Genomic DNA, 19,679 nt, shown 5'->3' with positions numbered 1-19,679 from the left:
GCCTTGTCATCCTCAGCTGAGTTTAATGATCAGTGGAGAAGTGGGACTTGAGATAAAAGTCTGGAAATGATGTATAGATGCTGTTAAGAACCATCTTAACTGACTGAATAAAACCATCCAAGAAGATTTTTATGGATGAAAGTTGAATGCTTTAAATTGAGCCATGGCCCAGCAATATAGAGGTAGAGCAGAAAGGAGAAATAAGCAAAGAAAGCTGAGAACGATTTGAGAAATGGAATCAGCTAGCACTACATGAGTATATGGCAATGTTTTTGGTTTGTTTTTTAAAGAGTGTGCTTGGAAGTTGATGGAAACGCACAAATTGTAAAAGCACTTGACATGGGAGGGAGAAAATATAACTGCAGAGTCAGTTTTTTTCTTCTGACAGGAAGGGCTGAGGCTGTAGGTACATTTGGTGTATTTAGTGGAAAAAGAATTTTCATATGAATAATTCTGTTTTTCCCAGTGAAGTATGGAGCAAGATTGTCAGCTGAGATTGAGAGGGCAGGAATGGAGCGGTGTGAGGATGGGATATTATGAAAAGGTATTTTGGGGGTTATTACATAAAGATCTCTGTGGAGTCAAATGCATGAGATATTTTGAGGTACTTTGTGTTCATTTGTTTCACTATGCTTTAAGTTACAAAATCTGATAGGGAAGAAGTTTACTATAGTATGTATTCCTATCATATGTAGTAGTCAAGTATTTCTAAAAAGCAGGAAGATTTAAAGTAATAATTTCTCTGGTTTGCCATAGGTCACACCACTCTTTACAGCCATTTCATGTGGTGTCACCTGCTTGACCTCTGAGGGCACTTGACTAGGCAGCTCCTGGAGATGTGAATGAGATTAAAGTCATGTTAGCCAGGGTGGGAGAAGGGGGTTGGTTTTTAAAGTGTTCAGATATTCTGTAATACAAATCAAGTGCAGATACAGACCACATAATGTGTTTGAGGTTCAAATTGCAGACTGGAGGTTAAATACAACTAATTTTATGGGAACTCCAAAAAATAAATTATGGGAATGACCCAGATATGTGACTTGGATTAGTGGGTGGTTATTAAACTGGTGAGTTTAATATAAGAACCTAGAACTATAAGCCAATGAATCTTACTTTTTCTTTTTAACTGATTAGCAGAATCAATAAAATGCAATTAAGTTAACTAAGTCAACTTTTTCTTAATAGCTTATTATGAAAAAGGCAACAGATTTTCTTTACTAGAAGCTCATAAACCACAAAGGCAAAATATGAACATGGACACTATTTAATAGGCTAGACAGGTTTTATGTTTTAAGTGTTTAATCAAAGAAAAATTTAAAGTCAATCACCAGAAAATTAAGGGTAGCAAAAATGTTTTTCATGAAAAAGCAGCTAGGTATGATTTGGGGAATAGAAATCAGGGTGCTTTAGTCCAGTGTCACTCAAGCTTTACTGTGCATATGAATTCCCTGGGAATCTTGTTAACATGCAGATGATGATTTAGGAGGTCTGGGTGGCCCCCGATATTCTGCATTCCTAACAAGCTCCCAGGTGATGTGGGCAGCCACTGTGGCAGTCCCACAGCCACTGGGCATGGAACTCTGAGTAGAAAGCTTGAGGCTGTCTAGAGGAAGGGAGGTCTAAAAAAAGACATTAAAAATGGACTCTAGGATCCAGATCCTTCTTCACCTCAACTCTCACATTCACCTTCTCCTTTTTCTAAGGTAGCAACTCTTATTAGTGCAGGCAAATAGAAATCACTCCCTTTCATGAAGTGCTTAGAAACCAAAAAGATAGAGAAGCTTAAACAATAAGCTTTCCCAAGACTCACTGTTTGAATCTATCTACTTGGAGGAGTGATGGAAAATGGAATCTCAAAATTAGTTAATGGCACAGTTCTGTGGGATAGTGAAAACAGAAGTGCAGTCAATGACAGGATAAATTTAAAAAGTCACATGAATGAGAAGGAAGGAAGTAGAATTTAGAAGTGAGCAAGAACAGAGGTGAGGGGTGGGGGTGTAGAAAAGGTCAGCTAGATCAGATAATGAGCTATTAGATAAGACCCAAGAATGAGCATGGGAGTTACTTTTTATAACTCTCCCCTTTGTGTTGCTGTTGGAACTCAAACAGTTCAGGTAACCTTATCTAAACAGGAGACAATCCAATAAAGGTGCTAGGAATAAAATATAAAACTGTGTTTGCTCAAGACATGGCAAATCCAAATCTGAAATATTGAATGATTGATTGATAGGCTCAAAAAAACCTGTAGTGAGATAAGGTGTTGTCCAGAGACAGGAAACTAAAGCCAAACAAGAAAGAAGTGGGGGAGGGGAGGCTTTCGAATGCAGATGAAGTAAGAACCTCAGAACTCCTGTTTAGAAAGAAAAGGCTGAGAGAAGAGTTTTGTTACTTGAGTTTGGTGAATGCAGTGAATACATCTAAACAAATGAAAAGCAGTGCTCTTTCATAAAAGCATCTGCATCGTTATTCCATATACCTTGGGCTTTTTAGGCTGTAGGCATCTTGCCAAGCTTTTGCAGATGCTGGAATGACTTACGTGCATCTTGTTTTCTCTCCAGTGAATTTCTCCTCTTCCTTCAAGACTCACCTAAAGACTAATCTGCTTTTTTGTCTAACCCTCCCTATCCAAAGTTAGGTACACTCTAACCCCGGTTCCTTGGCTTCTACAGCATTTCCTACCTGTCTCTGCCTCTGGTATTTACATCCTTGTCTCTTTCTCTTGCCTTACCTTCCTTTGTGGTAAGGAACTGTGCTTTAGTAGTTTTTGCATTTCCTCAGCTGAGAGGCTGACACATACTCTAAGCTCCATTTATGTTAATTGAAAGGGGAAAAATGGAATGAATAAAAAAGTAAAAAGATGACAAGATTTTCAACAGTGATTCTAAAATGGGTGGCATGAAAAAGGATTTGATTAATTCTGTTTCAACAAGGAAATGCTGTTAGTTTTAATATGCTGTCTAGGTTGGTCATAACTTTTCTTCCAAGGAGCAAGGGTCTTTTTAATTTCATGGCTGCAGTCATCATCTGCAGTGATTTTGGAATATTAATAGATCAAGACTTAGAGAACTGATAGATGGTATTGTACTTTCTCAATTACTAAAGGATTTCCTTTAATACTGAGATCTCTTAAATATAGTCTTAAAGATTAACAACTTCTCTCTTAAATGGCAACAAAAACAATGAAAGCATTATAGCCTTGAATTTATCACAAAGTCAGTAAAAAGATATGGCCTTTACGAAAATAATCCATGTTCAACTATTCAAAAATTTATCTTTAGCCTAGCCTAGGTACATCATGAGTTGGGCTTCCCTGGTGGCTCATTGATAAAGAATCCACCTGCCAATGCAGAAGAGAAGAATTTGATCGCTGGGTGGGAAGATCCCCTGGAGAAGGAAATGGCAATCCACTCCAATTCTTGCCTGGGAAATCCCATGACAGAGGAGCCTAGAGGGCTACAGTACAGAGGATTGCAAAAAGACTTGGCTAATAGCTAAGACACGATTTAGCTAATAAACAACAGCAGCATCATGAATACCCTTTCACCCGATTTCATAGCACACTAGTGTGTTTGATGCAGGGTATCTAGGTTCCTGTATTTGTGATCCAAGTTATTGCCCAGGCCAGGCCAGTTGAGGCTAGAGGAAATTGATGAGTACATACTAGCAATATATTGTATGCCAAGTTTTATATTAGGCGACATGGAAAACACAGAAAAAGTATGAGACAGTTTTTGATTTAAAATTCTGCTTTGAGAATTGAAATCCAAAGTAGAAGCAGATGTCGGAGAACACATAGAGATTGTTGTCTTTAATAAGACGATTCAGAGAAGAATACGTATTGTGGTTGAAATGACTTCCAAGAGGAGAGAGACTGTTAACAGGACTTTGGTAAAAGGATAAAGTTTAAATAACCAAGGAGGGGAGGGAAGAAAGAACAGTCTCGTAGGGGAAAATTTCTGATGGATTCAGTGGCCGAGAGATATGAATGGACAGGTACTAGAATCTTGCTTCTTGAAGTATGGATATTCAGTGTGTGCTTCTGTTAGAAATGTCATAACGTGGATTTCTCTCCTGACCTATTGAGTCAGAATCTGAATTTTAACAAGATCTCCTGTTGATGTACAGGCATTTTAATGTTCCAGTAGAGTCAGCAGTAGTGTCAGCTCAGGTTGAGAAGGGTGGGTGGTAAGTAAGGTAGGTAAGTAAGTTATAGCCAGATTTGGGAGAGCCTAGGCATGGAGATGAGATGCGAATGAGCAGACATTCTGGAGAAAGGTAAGGATTTTGTTGATTTCATGGCTCTGCGGCGTCACAAGGACAATCTGCCTTACATCATGGGTTCAGTCTGTCTGTATAATATCAAAACAGTGGGTGTAACTAAAATGATCTTGTGAGTTCATCCACACATGAAATTTTCATTCCAAAAATTATTTTAATTTTAGTAAACTGAAGAGGCAGTTTCCTCAATCATTAAGTCGCTCGCTCCTTTGCTAAGACTCCCAAGGCTTTGTTTGGAAGTAGATTTTAGGTAAAACACTGCCACATTTGCCTCACATCTCTGTCATTTCCAGGAGACCCTTATATGTGCCTTGCCCTGGGGTGATGCTGCTATTTTCTCAGTACCTGGCAAAGCCTCTCTGTCCAGAAACACAGGTGTTCCCTTTGAAATCTGAACCTCATGCATTTTCCCTGTGACTACAAAGTCTTTTCAAAGCAGGTGAAGCACAGGAGTTAAAACACCTGAGGTAATTTCCAAGTTGTAAGGAATGTACTGTTTTCCAAGTGCTTTTTGTACCAGAGGACTTTGTCACAAAAACCTCATAGGCTCTTTTAGCATTGATTGAATGATTGATTAATCTCCTTGATGTCTGGCTCTTCATTGTAGTTCTGATAATACCACCATCAGGGAGAAAAGAAGGTGGCTAAGATTTTATAATGAGGCATTATTTTCGGAATTTGAAGCTGAAGCATTGTGAACTGTCAAATGTGTTACTTCCATGGAAAAACAAGTTCTTTCCTAGAGCTCCAGTTAATTGCTATTGAGCAGATCACATTAACAGCTTATTCCATCAGATTTTGGGATTGCACTTTCTGATGTAAATAGAAAACACAACAGTTGTTTGAGAGGGATTTATGTTTTGACATATGATGGATATTTATAAACCTGTTTTTCCAGAAGGGCCAGGATGAGAATTATCTTTTAAAGGTGGTGTTTAGAAAGAGATAGCTCTATATGTTTTTGATTTTCTTCAACTGCTTGTACATTCATGAGCTGGCTAGAAAATCCTGATCATCCTTTTAGCTGTGTAGAAAAATTACATGTGAAAGTCTGTGCCTTACTTCGAAGATTTATCGTTGAGTTTTCAGGACTAAGCTGAAGAGATACCTGGTGTTAACTGTTTATTGAGAATAACTTCTTGTCTTACTCAGTTACGTTGAAGTTGTACTGGGAAGTTTTACTGAAGGTTTTCGGTTGTAGTTCTCTGTTTGGCACAGTATTAAAACTTTATCTAATAGCGATGATTCAGAAACAGTTCTCTAGAATCATAATTAGGCTTCTATGGAGGCTCACATGGTAGAGAATCTGCCTACAATGCAGGAGACCCATGTTTGATCCCTGGGTTGGGAAGATCCCCTGAAAAAGGGCATGGCAACCCACTATAGTATTCTTGCTTGTAGAATCCCAGGGACAGAGGAGCCTGGTGAGCTATAGTCTATGGGGTCACAAAGAGTCAGACTTGACTGAGCAACTAACACTTTGGCTTTGAAGTCTTGAAAATCACAAATCAACTTTTGCTTCTTAGTTAAGAAATAGCTTTTATTGTTATCAGAAATACTATTTTATATTTGAAAGATTTTATGGGATTCTACAAACCATACAGCACACTCTAGAAGAGACTGTAAATACAAAATAATAGAATTTTAAAGCCAAAAGAAATTGAAGAGACTTACTGCAGCTGACTAATGTCACAGACGAGGAAACAGAAGCCAAACTTGACATAATCAGATACATTTGAAAATAGACAATTTAAATGGGAAGAAGACTCTTCCAGGGTATATCATGTATTTTAATTTTAACCTGAGTTTGAGTAATTGGAACAAGTGCGAGCTTAATTTTATCTCTGTCTGTATAAGAAATGGAAAGGAACTCATCACTAACGATCTTGCTTGCATGTGACTAGAAGATGTAGCACTAGGGAAAGAAGGTTTTCAGTACTCACAGTTATTTTCAATATATTGGAAGCTAGAATGGTATCATTTCTTCTGACAGCCAATGACTGCTCAGAACTGAGGTGTATGTGTGCATGCGTGTGTGCTCCGTCATTTGTCCAACTCTTTAAGACCCCGTGAACTATAGCCCGCCAGGCTCCTCTGTCCGTGGATTTGCCAGGCAAGAATTCTCGAGTGGCTTGCCATTTCCTAATCCAGAACTGAGGTAGGGTTAGAGGTAAGAGGGTAGTTTTCTGTATGCAGGTAATTACACCTAAAAAAGACAGATGTTCGTGGAATTCATTTTCAAATTTTACTGCAAGTACTTACATATATATTTTTAAATATTCTCATTGTAATTTATAGTTTTCAATAGGAATATAAGACCAGAGCTTTCAGCCAAGATCTAGATGTCCAGCGTAACTGCATTTTCAAACACTATTGTGCTTTGATGTTACTTTGCCGGACAGCAATGCATATTTTAAAAGTCCATACTTTCAAACTGCATATTGTGTCATGGACTAGTGTTGCTGCTGCTGCTAAGTCGCTTCAGTCGTGTCCGACTCTGTGCGACCCCATAGACGGCAGCCCACCGGTCCTTGAATAAGTAAGATAGTCAAGGACCATTTTTTTTTTTTTTTTTGCATTTGTCTTGAAAACCCAGTTCATGATCTGAAGAAAGTAGGGAAAACCATTATACCATTCAAGTATGACCTAAATCAAATCCCTTATGAGTATACAGTGGAAGTGACAAATAGATTTAAGGGACTAGACCTGATAGACAGAATGCCTGATGAACTATGGACAGAGGTTCGTGACATTGTACAGGAGACAGGGATCAAGAAAATCCCCATGGAAAAGAAATGGAAAAAAGCAAAATGGCTGTCTGAGGAGGCCTTACAGATAGCTGGGAAGAGAAGAGAAGCGAAAAGCAAAGGAGAAAAGGAAAGATATTCTCATCTGAATGCAGAGTTCCAAAGAATAGCAAGGAGAGATAAGAAAGCCTTCCTCAGTGATCAGTGCAAACAAATAGAGGAAAACAACAGATTGGGAAAGACTAGAGACCTCTTCAAGAAAATTAGAGATACCAAGGGAACATTTCACGCAAAGATAGCCTCGATAAAGGACAGAAATGGTATGGACCTAACAGAAGCAGAAGATATTAAGAAGAGGTGGCAAGAATACACAGAAGAACTGTACAAAAAAGATCTTCACGACCCAGATAATCACAATGGTGTGATCACTCACCTAGAGCCAGACATCTTGGAATGTGAAGTCAAGTGGGCCTTAGAAAGCATCACTACGAACAAAGCTAGTGGAGGTGATGGAATTCCAGTTGAGCTATTTCAAATCCTCAAAGGTGATGCTGTGAAAGTGCTGCACTCGATATGCCAGCAAATTTGGGAAACTCAGCAGTGGCCACAGGACTGGAAGAGGTCAGTCTTCGTTCCAATCCCAAAGAAAGGCAATGCCAAAGAATGCTCAAACTACCGCACAATTGCACTCATCTCACATGCTAGTAAAGTAATGCTCAAAGTTCTCCAAGCCAGGCTTCAGCAATACGTGAACCGTGAACTTCCAGATGTTCAAGCTGGTTTTAGAAAAGGCAGAGGAACCAGAGATCAAATTGCCAATATCCGCTGGATCATCGAAAAAGAAAGAGAGTTCCAGAAAAACATCTATTTCTACTTTATTGACTATGCCAAAGCCTTTGACTGTGTGGATCACAATAAACTGTGGAAAATTCTGAAAGAGATGGGAATACCAGACCATCTGACCTGTCTCTTGAGAAACCTGTATGCAGGTCAGGAAGCAACAGTTAGAACTGGACATGGAACAACAGACTGGTTCCAAATAGGAAAAGGAGTCCGTCAAGGCTGTATATTGTCACCCTGCTTATTTAACTTATATGCAGAGTACATCATGAGAAACGCTGGGCTGGAAGAAACACAAGCTGGAATCAAGATTGCCGGGAGAGATATCAATAACCTGATATGCAGATGACACCACCACTATGGCAGAAAGTGAAGAAGAACTAAAGAGCCTCTTGATGAAGGTGAAGGAGGAGAGTGAAAAAGTTGGCTTAAAGCTCAACGTTCAGAAAACTAAGATCATGGCAACTGGTCCCATCACTCCATGGGAAATAGATGGGGAAACAGTGGAAACAGTGTCAGACTTTACTTTTTTGGGCTCCAGAATCACTGCTGATGGTGACTGCAGCCATGAAATTAAAAGACGCTTACTCCTTGGAAGGAAGGTTATGGCCAACCTAGATAGCATATTTAAAAGCAGAGACATTACTTTGCCAACAAAAGTCTCTCTAGTCAAGACTATGGTTTTTCCAGTGGTCATGTATGGATGTGAGAGTTGGACGGTGAAGAAAGCTGAGCGCCGCAGAATTGATGCTTTTGAACTGTGGTGTTGGAGAAGACTCTTGAGAGTTTCTTGGACTCCAAGGAGATCCAATTAATCCATCCTAAAAGAGATCAATCCTGGGTGTTCATTGGAAGGTCTGATGTTGAAGCTGAAGCTCCAATACTTTGGCCACCTCATGCGAAGGGTTGACTCATTGGAAAAGACCCTAATGCTGGGTAGGATTGGGGGCGGGAGGAGAAGGGGACGAAGGAGGATGAGATGGTTGGATGGCATCACCGACTCGATGAACATGGATTTGGGTAGACTCTGGGAGTTGGTGATGGACAGAGAGGCCTGGCGTGCTGCAATTCATGGGGTCGCAGAGAGTCGGACATGACTGAGCGACTGAACTGAAAACCCAGTAAAGCTGTATCAATTTTGTCAAAAGTTATAATGAACTAAAACATTATTTCTAGATGATTTACATACTCTTTTGAGTAGAAAATTACAACATTGCTTTCTATTTAAAAATCTTTTTGAGTAAATGTTTATCTTAACTATTTAAAGATATTTTTCTCAGCGTGTGTGCTCACTTGTGTCCGACTCTTTGTGACCCAATGGACTATAGCCCACCAGGCTCCTCTGTCCATCGATTTTCCAGACAAGAATATCTTCGAAAAGATTTATGTCTTTTCATGTCTCAGCATATCTTCGAAAAGACTTATCATAGCTTCAGCCACTTAGATGGGGTTTTCTAGAATGGTAGAAAATCTTGCAGTCATATTTCTCCCTGCTTAGAATGACATTAAACAGTTACTAAACTACTGAGAGGTTCCAGTCAATTAATTATTTCTGTGTGCATTTAAAGGTGTCAGACCATGCTGGTCAATTTCCTATTAAAATTTCTTTGTTTACGCATAATGTTTTTTTCATTGGTGAATCTAAACTATTGAGTTGGCCAAAAAGTTTGTCTGGATTTTTTCTGTAACATCTTATGGAAAAACCTGAACAAACTTTTTGGCCAACCCAATGTATGAAATAAACTACTTACATTTTCAGTGTCATTTAGAATATTTCCTTTAGTAGACAATTATGATACCGTCACCAGGAAGTGCTCATCAGTATCTTTGTGGATAAAGAGATGTCTTGTCATCTCCATCCCTACCACTCATCCTTTTTTAAAAAAATTAATTTATTTATTTTAATTGGAGGCTAATTACTTTACAGTATTGTGGTAGATTTTGCAAATCATACATTGACTTGAATCAGCTACGTGTCTCCCGTCCTGAACCCCCATCCCACCTTCTTCCCCATCCCATCCCTTAGGGTAATCCTGGTGCATCTGCTTTGAGTGCCCTGTTGCATGCATCAGACTTGGACTGGTCATGTATTTCACATATGGTAATATATGTTTCAATGCTCTTCCTCTCAAATCATCCCACCCTCACCTTCTCCCACAGAGTCCAAAAGTCTGTTCTTTATATCTGTATCTCTTTTGCTGTCTCGCATATAGGGTCATCTTTACCATCTTTCTAAATTCCATTTATATGCGTTAATATCCTGTATTGGTGTTTTTCTTTCTGACTTACCTCACTCTGTATAATAGGCTCCAGTTTCATCCACCTCATTAGAACTGATTCAAATGTGTTCTTTTTAGTAGCTGAGTAATATTCCATGTGTATGTGTATCACAGCTTTCTTATCCATTCGTCTGCTGATGGACATCTGGGTTGCTTCCATGTCCTAGCTATTGTAAACAGTGCTGCAATGAACATTTGGGCACATGCGTCTCTTTCAATTCTGATTTCCTTGACCTACCGCTCATCTTTGAGGATTTATGTATGAGGAGTCTTAAGTACAGAAATCAAGCAGATAATATCACAAAACTTTACTCCATGTGCTTTAATACAATCTTTAGTACTAATAATTAACCAAAAAGTTCAAATTAATGTTTGACTTTTATTTGAAAAATAGTCTACTATTCTCTTTAGTTTTTGTACTAATAATGTTGAAGCCTCAATTATAAGAAAACACTCTGCAGGAAGATTCCTAGTGACTAATTAACATTGCTTTCAACTCTGGTTTAATATACTGCAACAATAATTTTGACACTGCAAAAAGACAGTGATTTCCAGGACAAGAATTTTAAGGTTACGTAAATGGGCTTCCCAGGTGGCTCAGTGGTAAAGAATCTGCATGTCAATCATGGAGATGCTGGTTTGATCCCTGGGTTGGGAAGATCCGCTAAAAAAGGAAATGGCTACCCACTCCAGTATTCTTGCCTGGAGAATCCCATGGACAGAGGAGCCTGTTAGTCTACTGTCCATGGGGTTGTAAAAGTGGACACTACTTAGCGATTAAACAGCAACAAATCTGGAAAGAGCTATAAATGTACAATAGTAAAGAAAATATATTTGAAAATCTTTCTTGGAAGAAAAACTATGACCAACCTAGATAGCATATTAAAAAGCAGAAACATTACTTTGCTGACAAAGGTCCATCTAGTCAAAGCTGTGGTTTTTCCAGTAGTCATATATGGATGTGAGAGTTGGACTATATAAAGAAAGCTGAGCGACAAAGATTTGATGCTTTTGAACTGTGGTGTTGGAGAAGACTCTTGAGAGTCCCTTGGACTGCAAGGAGATCAAACCAGTCAATCCTAAAGAAAATCAGTTCTGAGTATTCATTGGAAGGATTGATGCTGAAGCTGAAACTCCAATACTTTGGCCACCTGATGCAAAGAAAAGACTCTGATGTTGGGAAAGATTGAAGGGGGGGAGGAGAAGGGGACGACAGAGGATGAGATGGTTGGATGGCATCACCGACTCGATGAACATGAGTTTGAGCAAGCTCTGGGAGTTGGTGATGGACAGGGAAGCCTGGTGTGCTACAGTCCATGGGGTCACAAAGAGTCTAACGCAACTGAGCAACTGAACTGAACTGAATCCTTTTTAAGAGAGGAACTATTGTCAGTATCAAAGAGAAAGAGTTATATTACTAACGACTGTCTTTGCCTCATGTATAAGGATACAACCTCTGGTAAGCTAGCAATATTAACTCTATTAAAAACTATACTCCTCAATGATTTGTAGCTGTCATTGACTGTTATTATAATAACATAACAGGTGTTCTGGTAGGAGAATGAATTGTGTATGCTCACCAAATTTCACAAAGAAGAGCAGTCAATGGAATTTTTGGTATATGTCTAGATAACTACATAATATTTAGATTTTACAACACATGTTTTAGTGTTAAAGTGAAGTGAAGTGAAGTGAATTGAAAGTCACTCAGTTGTATCTGACTCTTTGCAGCCCCATGGACTGGAGCCTGCCAGGCTCCTCTGTCCATGGAATTCTCCAGGCAAGAATCATGGAGTGGGTAGTCGTTCCCTTCTCCAGGGGATCTTCCAAACCCAGGGATTCAACTCAGGTCTCCCACATTGCAGGCGAATTCTTTACTGTCTGAGCCACCAAGGAAGCCCTTTTAGTGCTGAAACTACTATAAATTTCATGGTTTACTTTTAAAAGTCTTTTGTCAAGGTTTAAGGTTTCTCATATACATACACACGGGAAATGATAGAGCCACTATGTTCAACTGGTTGAAAAATGACCCCGGAGACAAAGTATGTTAATAATATTCTAAATGTTTCTTTTAGTAATAAAACTTAAATTGAAGACTCTACTATGTTCTCAGAAGGAACAGCTTATTCATGTAGTTGGAAAATAGAGTGGTTTTTATTTCTGCACACCTCAAGTACCCGTTCTATAAAGAAATGGTAATTTTAAGTGTGGCTTGGCTTTAAATTAGTCCAGGGTGAATAGTTCAGAGAGAAAAAATGAAGCTGGTTAGGCCATCTTGATTTAATTTACAATCCTGAATTTAAATAGAAAGGTATAGAGAGTAACCTGCATTTAAATGGGATGGGTATGAATTATTGCCTGTCTTCAAACTTGAAATATTACGTTGTAGCATAAAAATATATATTCCATGCTGTTGTCGTGTTATATGATAGTATTTCTTCCAGGACAACTATATTTTCAGTGATTTTTTTTTTTAAGAATGTTCTTGATTCATATTATTGAACTTATCCTAAATAGCAGTGCTTGATTAGATTCTTAAATTGATTACTTTCAAAATTGTCACTCAGTTCAGTTCAGTTCAGTCGCTCAGTCGTGTCCGACTCTTTTCGACTCCATGAATTGCAGCACGCCAGGCCGCCCTGTCTGTCACCAACTCTCGGAGTTTACCCAAACTCATGTCCATCGAGTTGGTGATGCCATCTAGCCATCTCATCCTCTGTTGTTCCCTTCTCCTCCTGCCCTCAATCCTTCCCAGCATCAGGGTCTTTTCCAAAATTGTCACTAATATTTATTAAATATTGATAGCAAATTTTAGCTGCATGCCCTTTGCCTCAGTTCTTGCATTAAAATAATGTATGTCCCTGTTTTAGCATTATCATAGTTAATTTGATATGCTCCGTTCCCCATTTTATTATTTTTTAATGAGTTTTATTTATTTTTAATTTTGGCCACAGCCCGCAGCATGTGGGGGTCTTAGTTTCCCAACCAGGGATCAACCCACACTCCCAGCATTGGAAGGTGGTATCTTACTACTGGATCACCAGGGATGTCCCCCACCTCCATTTTTAATGGACTAAATAGAAGAGAAGTCGTGCTGTAAAAACAACTTGTCCATAATATATAGTCAACAATTGAATTTTAGTCCTTAAAGGAACCTGAGTTATCTTCTATCTCAAGTGACATATTTTACAAGTAAGAAAACATAGCCTGAAGCATTTGAATGATATATTGTAGATTTTATTCCAGTTTCTACACAACAGATATATAAAAAAAACTTTGGATATACAACATATTTGTGAACTTGGAAATAGTTGTGTATCTTCTCTAGAAAGAATCCATCAATTTTGTAGGAAAAACTGACATCTAAGGTTGTAGAATTGTGTGTAACACAAGAGTAAATTGACCTTGAATAAGGGCCTTAAGAACTCCCTTAGCTGGGCGGTTCTTCTGGGTCTCTTACCTGTTTGTAGTGACCTGGACAGGCAAACTTACAAGTCTCATGTCTGGGCTAGGAAAACACAAACCGTGGGGACTCCTCTTGCATCTCTCTGTTTCTGTGTGGTCTCTCCATCTTATTTTTTTAGCTAGCTCTTCTGGGTAGCTGAAATCCTAATTTGTTGATTCAGGTCTTTGAAGATGTGTGTCTTAAAAGAGAAAGAATCAGATAGAGGCTTTATTTCCTAACCTAGCTGGGGAAATCTCACAGTGCTAGTCTGTTAGAAGGGAGCCATTATCTAACTCAACTTGAAGAAAAGGGGAGGGAATTCAACTCCACCCTTCGTGGAAAGAGTGTTTTAAAACCATTCCAATGGTTTCAAGGCCTTTTTTTTTTTTCCTTCCCCATCTAGGAATGTTTGTGTTTTTCTTCTTGTGCCTGGGTGCTCTTTATGAGGTTGCTTTGTTGCTAGATTAGAAACCTATAGATAAATATATTTTCACTGTGGTGGTGCTGTTTAGGTGCTAAGTCGTGTCCGATTCTTTTGCGACCCCGTGAACTGTAGCCCACCAGGCTTCTCTGTCCAAGGGATTTTCCAGGCAAGAATACCTGAGTGGGTTGCCATTTCCTCCTCCAGGGGGGTCTTCCTGACCCCTGCATTGGCAGGTGGATTCTTTATTGCTGAGCCATGAGTATGACTAAAATATTACGCAAGAACCTGATTTCAAGATTGAAGGCAGAAATTTGTCTCTTAAGAACAACCTACTTACCAGGGAACTCTACCTAGAAGTAAGCTTGCTTTTGAGAGATGACTATCTCTCTGACCTTCTGGATACAAAGGGAAATCAGCATCTTGCTCATTTTTGGGGACTTCAGCCAAATTCTTTGTTTCTTGCCTAATTTGTTTGGGTGAATAATGACAGCAATTTGAATTACGCTTTTGCATCTTCCATAATATTTACATATTTGTACGTTATAAAATTAGGTCTAATTTAAGTAATGAATTTAATTAATAGTATGTTCACATTTGGCAAAGTGTTTACCTGATAGATTCTTACTGATAGCATACGTTTCTGATGTCTATACCACAAAACCAGTCATCTTGGACATTTGATATTAATTCAAAGTGAAATTCAAGTTTTCTATGAAATCCAGATACTTTTGTGCTGTTAATTTTTTAGTGGCATGGAAATATACTTTTTTGTGTGTTTTTGGTAGATAATAAAGATGTAGTATTATCCTAATTTTGTATACATTTTTTTTCTGGCTTTGAAAGCATGGTTTTATGTATTTCAGATCCACAGTTGAATTAGCAAGAATGTTTGTTGTAAGATTATATGGAGACTATACATAGAATGAAGAAACTTCCCTTCTTCACACATACTTTTTTTTTCTTTTGTTTTGTTTTCTAGTATCTTGTCCTTTGACCTATAATCATGGTTAGGTTTCTTGCATCCTTTAAAAGGTGAATGCCGTATGATAGTTGTCCACGTACTATAAACAGATTTTAAAATAGTAAAAAAAAAAAAAAAAGTCTTCCCTGGTGGCTCAGATGGTAAAGAATCTGCCTGCAATGCAGGAGACCCAGGTTCAATCCCTGGGTGGGAAAGATTGCCTGGAAAAAGGAATAGCAACCCACTCCAGTATTCTTGCCAGGAGAATTCCAAGGACAGAGGAGCCTGGCAGGCTACAGTCCATGGGGTTGCAAAGACTGGGAGATGACTGAGTGACTGACACTTTCATGTGAGTTCTCAGCTCCCTGGCCAAGGATCAGACTCAGGTCCCCTGCATTGCAAGGTGGCTTCTTAACCACTGAACCAGCAGTGAAGTCCCTCAAATTGCTCTTAATAATAAATTAGTACCGAGCAGACCTCATCTTCTTCGACTTCTATGTAACATTTGAGCTTAATTGCCCACCCTTTATTCCTGGAATCTCTTGTCCTGTGCCTTTTATAATTGAATCCTCTTTCAGTTTTCCCTTAGCCTTTCTGATTCCACTTTTCCTTGTTCATTTTACTTAAACATTTTTTTTTCTCCTTTTCAATTTTGATAACCCCAGAGTATTCTTTACATTTTTTTTCTCATTTTGTATCATCTTCTTGAAGTAATTCACCTCTGAGTGAATAACTTGAAAATTCGTATCTTTGGAGTATATTTCTTTCCCCAGAACCCCAGTCGTCTGTCTCCACTCTCCACTTGACATATATACTGTGTGTATCACAGACACCTCACCCATCAGCCTTGAAATATGCATGGAAGTGCAGAGACATACACTGCTAGTACAACAATCTATTTCTCTTTCTGTTTTTCTTTCTCACAGTGTGGTAATCTCATCAGTCCACCTTTTTTTTTTTCTTTCCCTCACTGCCTGCCTTTAGTCATCCATCAACTTCTAGGAATTTAAATTCCTAAACATTATTTCAGTCTGTCTGCTTTTCTCCAGTCTCACTGCTTTCACCTAAGGTTGTGTCCTCATTTCTAGTTCCAGGCCTATTTTTCTATCCTCCTAACATGCCCAGAATCCTGTAATTGTGCGAGTATTGAACCCAATATTGGAAAATTCTTTGTTTTTACCACCCCATTCCTATACTGCCTGATTTTCAAATTAACAAACTGAATATTAAACTCAGGACATATGAAATTATTTTGGTAATGATTTTGTAATTGTAAATGTTTCTTTATCAAGTATTTTTTAAGTATGAATTGGTCACTCTTGTTGAATTTTTTGCATACAAAAATGCATTTCTGTTTATAGGATTCAGATTCATTAACCATTCATTTATGCAGCAAACATTTACTGACCACCTTGTCCATATGACAGACATAGATAATAAGCTGAAGGTACCAACATGAGTTAAATAATTGTCCCCAAGCAACTCACAGTCCCGTGACAGAGACATACAGATGAATTCTAGCATCTCAGTGCCACGCTAAGTCGCTTCAGTTGTGTCTGACTCTTTGCAACCCCATGGACTGTAGCCCACCAGATTCTAGTGTCCATGGGATTCTCCAGGCAGGAATGCTGGAGTGGGTTGCCATTCCCTTCTCCAAGGGATCTTACCGACCCTGGGATCGAACCCATGTCTCTTTAAGTCTCCTGCGTTGGCTGGCAGGTTGTTTACCACTAGTGTACATGGCAAAGAGTATAACAAAGCTTTAACAAAAAGGAGGAAGTGGCTTACGTTTAAGAGAAATGAAAATATGTCAAGAATGTATTATATAAAGTTGGATCGTGATAAGAGTAAGGGTCTGTCTGACAAATAATTGGGACAAGGATGTGTTCTGCAGAGGAAACAATGCTAGCAAAAGCAAAGAATAACAGGTTTTATGACAGGGAACTTTGCAACCAAGGATTTGGACTTTATGTGTACAGGGATTTGTCCAATGTGATTAGACAGAGGAATCACTTAAGTGTATTTGTGTCCACATAGGCAATTCATAACACTTACAGAGCAGATTGGAGAGATGTGGGATGTGAAAGGAGATTCATTAGGAGGCTAGTGCAAAAATCTAGGTGAGAGATGGAGAGAACCCAGATTAAGATGTTGACTTTGCTAAGAAGTCAGAAAGGAGAAAATGTAACTGACTAACTCTATATTCTAAAGAAATGTCCGAACTCTATATATACGTTATCTTTTTGTGTCTGTATTTTGTTTTTGTTTTGAATCATAGACGTGGGATATAGAACTGGAAAGGTCTGCAGAATCCTGGGCTGAAAGTTGTTTGTGGGAACATGGACCTGCAAGCTTGCTTCCGTCAATTGGACAGAATTTGGGAGCCCATTGGGGAAGGTAGCTTAAAATATCTTTTTGTTTCTGAAAACAGAAGAGTTTGAAATGAAATACTTACTAATTCATCATTGCAAGTTTTCAAAGGCTTAGTGCCTAAAAGGAAAACAAGCAGTCACACCAAGACAAATAAGAAAAAATAAATATCATACCAGAATGATCAGCAGTATCCTAGACGTGTTTTTGTTTCCAGTAATTGATGTATTAGTGACGTAATTTGCAAAAGTGTTTAATATTAATAAATTCCACAGAACTGCCTCTCTACCAAATTTTATCAGTGTTTTCAGCAATATTTAGTTTTATATTTTCTTCAACCTTACTTGATCTTTGTGGTTATTTTCTTTCAAAAAGATATAGGCCCCCAACTTTTCATGTGCAAGCATGGTATGATGAAGTAAGAGACTTTAACTACCCATATGAACATGAATGTAACCCGTATTGTCCATTCAGATGTTCTGGTCCTGTATGTACTCATTATACACAGGTATGTCTGGGGTGTATTATACTTTATTCCTCTGAATTTGGGTAAACTAACAAAGTTTTGTTTGTTTGTTTTTTGTAGGAGAAATTATAGAGTACTGAATATTTGTCTTCCTTATATCATTTAGTATGGCTGTTACAAATATATAAATGCATGTAGAATAGGCTTATAAATTTTTATAAACAATAATAATCAGAAAAATGTATAGACATTTCCTTAAAAATATTATTTCAGTGATTTTACATTTAAAATACTTTAATATGGCCCCAATAAATGCAGATGGGAGTAAATTTACCATCTTTATATTCAGATGTCATTATTTTTTATTTTCCAAAAATAAAAATATGGTTTTATTTACCATGACATTCAGTATATTTGATGCATGCAGCATTTATCTTTTTACAAAAATTCTCAGGGTTCCCATTGGATATGTCCTAAACTACTAAATCAACCAATTAATGGCAGATTTGACTAGATAAAACTCACCACAGATCTGAGTTTCTAGACTTTCTATGACCGATTATTACTGAATATAAAGCAGACAAATGCTTGTGTATACCTTAGCATGTCCAAGATTAAGATCAGCAGGAGGTTCCCTAATCGGCAGTGACATATTAAAATGTGAGAAATTTGAATACCTAAACTTTTGTTCCAGTATTTTCTGTTTTAAGATAAGAATTTCTCTCCTTTGTTAGGTAGGTTTCTTCATAAAAAAAAATAATATGCCATTTAGGCTTGTGAAGGTGTGTAACATTTGAATTATTTAGTAATAAATAAGATTTTTATGTTTTATATATGAAAATTGGAGAAGGGAATGGCTACCCACTCCAATATTCTTGCAGAGAATCCCTATGGACAGAGGAGCCTGGTGGGCTACAGTCCGTGGGGTCGCAGAGTCGGACACAACTGAGCACCTAACACTTACACTTTCAGAGTTATTATGTATCTCTCTCTCTCTTTTTTTAAGTTATATTAAGGACCTCCCAAAAATCTCTAGAAAAATATCCTTTTGGACATTGCCTCATTTCATTTTGAATGGTAACAGCTGGTGCTCGAGTTCACTTCTGTACATTTTCTCTCAGATATGTTGTTGTCTTATTTCATCTCAACCTGCTTTCTCTGAGCCTTTTTTTCTCTCCTCTAATGTAGGTGGTGTGGGCAACAAGTAGCAGAATAGGCTGTGCCATTAATTTGTGCCATAACATGAACATCTGGGGGCAAATATGGCCCAAAGCTGTTTACCTGGTGTGCAATTATTCCCCAAAGTAAGTAGATGAAACACTGCTTTTATATGTAAATATTTCTTAACAAAGTAGATATAACTTTATATTCTTGACTTTTTTTCTCATTTTCAGTGTGTATTATGAAGTCAAGTGCACTGTTTTTAACTCAGTTTACTTAATATGGCAACAATTATGGTTGCCTGATGGATAAAATTGGTGCTTAAAAGGAATGTGAAAATTGAAAATATGATCTTTGTAATGTTAATCATATTTTTAGGACTTCAGTTTTATTTATTGCACTATTATATTGTTTAAATATTTAATAATTTGGGTTTATTAGAGGTAGGAAACTATAGGCCGAGAAATATATTTTCACCTGTGTAAAAAACCCTTCAAATAATTACATTGAAAATATTACACAACTAAACTTCAGCAAATGTAGGTCAAAAATCTCTTTTTACTAAGAAAAATGGAAAATAGATGAATATCCCGTGGCAGAAGTTAGTGTTTTGCAAAAGTTTGATTTTGTAGTTCTTAACAATATATATAGCACATGATTTAGAATAGTTTCAAAAGAATGGGATAGCAGTGTATGTTTAAACTTAGC

General features: G+C 37.9%; 1 protein-coding gene across 3 annotated transcripts in view; it reads left to right on the top strand.

The window, feature by feature from the left end:
• CRISPLD1 (cysteine rich secretory protein LCCL domain containing 1) overlaps window positions 1-19,679 on the top strand; it is a 54,194-nt gene that overhangs the window by 15,236 nt on the left and 19,279 nt on the right. For all 3 annotated transcript variants that reach the window (XM_081501548.1, XM_081501549.1, XM_081501547.1), the window contains 3 exons: window positions 17,253-17,371; window positions 17,720-17,852; window positions 18,999-19,114. In XM_081501548.1, the coding sequence (XP_081357674.1) occupies window positions 17,253-17,371; window positions 17,720-17,852; window positions 18,999-19,114 (368 nt within the window). The remainder of the gene's footprint in view (window positions 1-17,252; window positions 17,372-17,719; window positions 17,853-18,998; window positions 19,115-19,679) is intronic.

Source organism: Giraffa tippelskirchi, chromosome 6 (genome assembly GCF_054371585.1).
Source record: "Giraffa tippelskirchi isolate mGirTip1 chromosome 6, T2T-mGirTip1v1.2.pri, whole genome shotgun sequence".
Taxonomy (NCBI): domain Eukaryota; kingdom Metazoa; phylum Chordata; class Mammalia; order Artiodactyla; family Giraffidae; genus Giraffa; species Giraffa tippelskirchi.
Note: the sequence above shows the minus strand (reverse complement) of the source record. Positions and strands in the feature narration are given on the sequence as shown.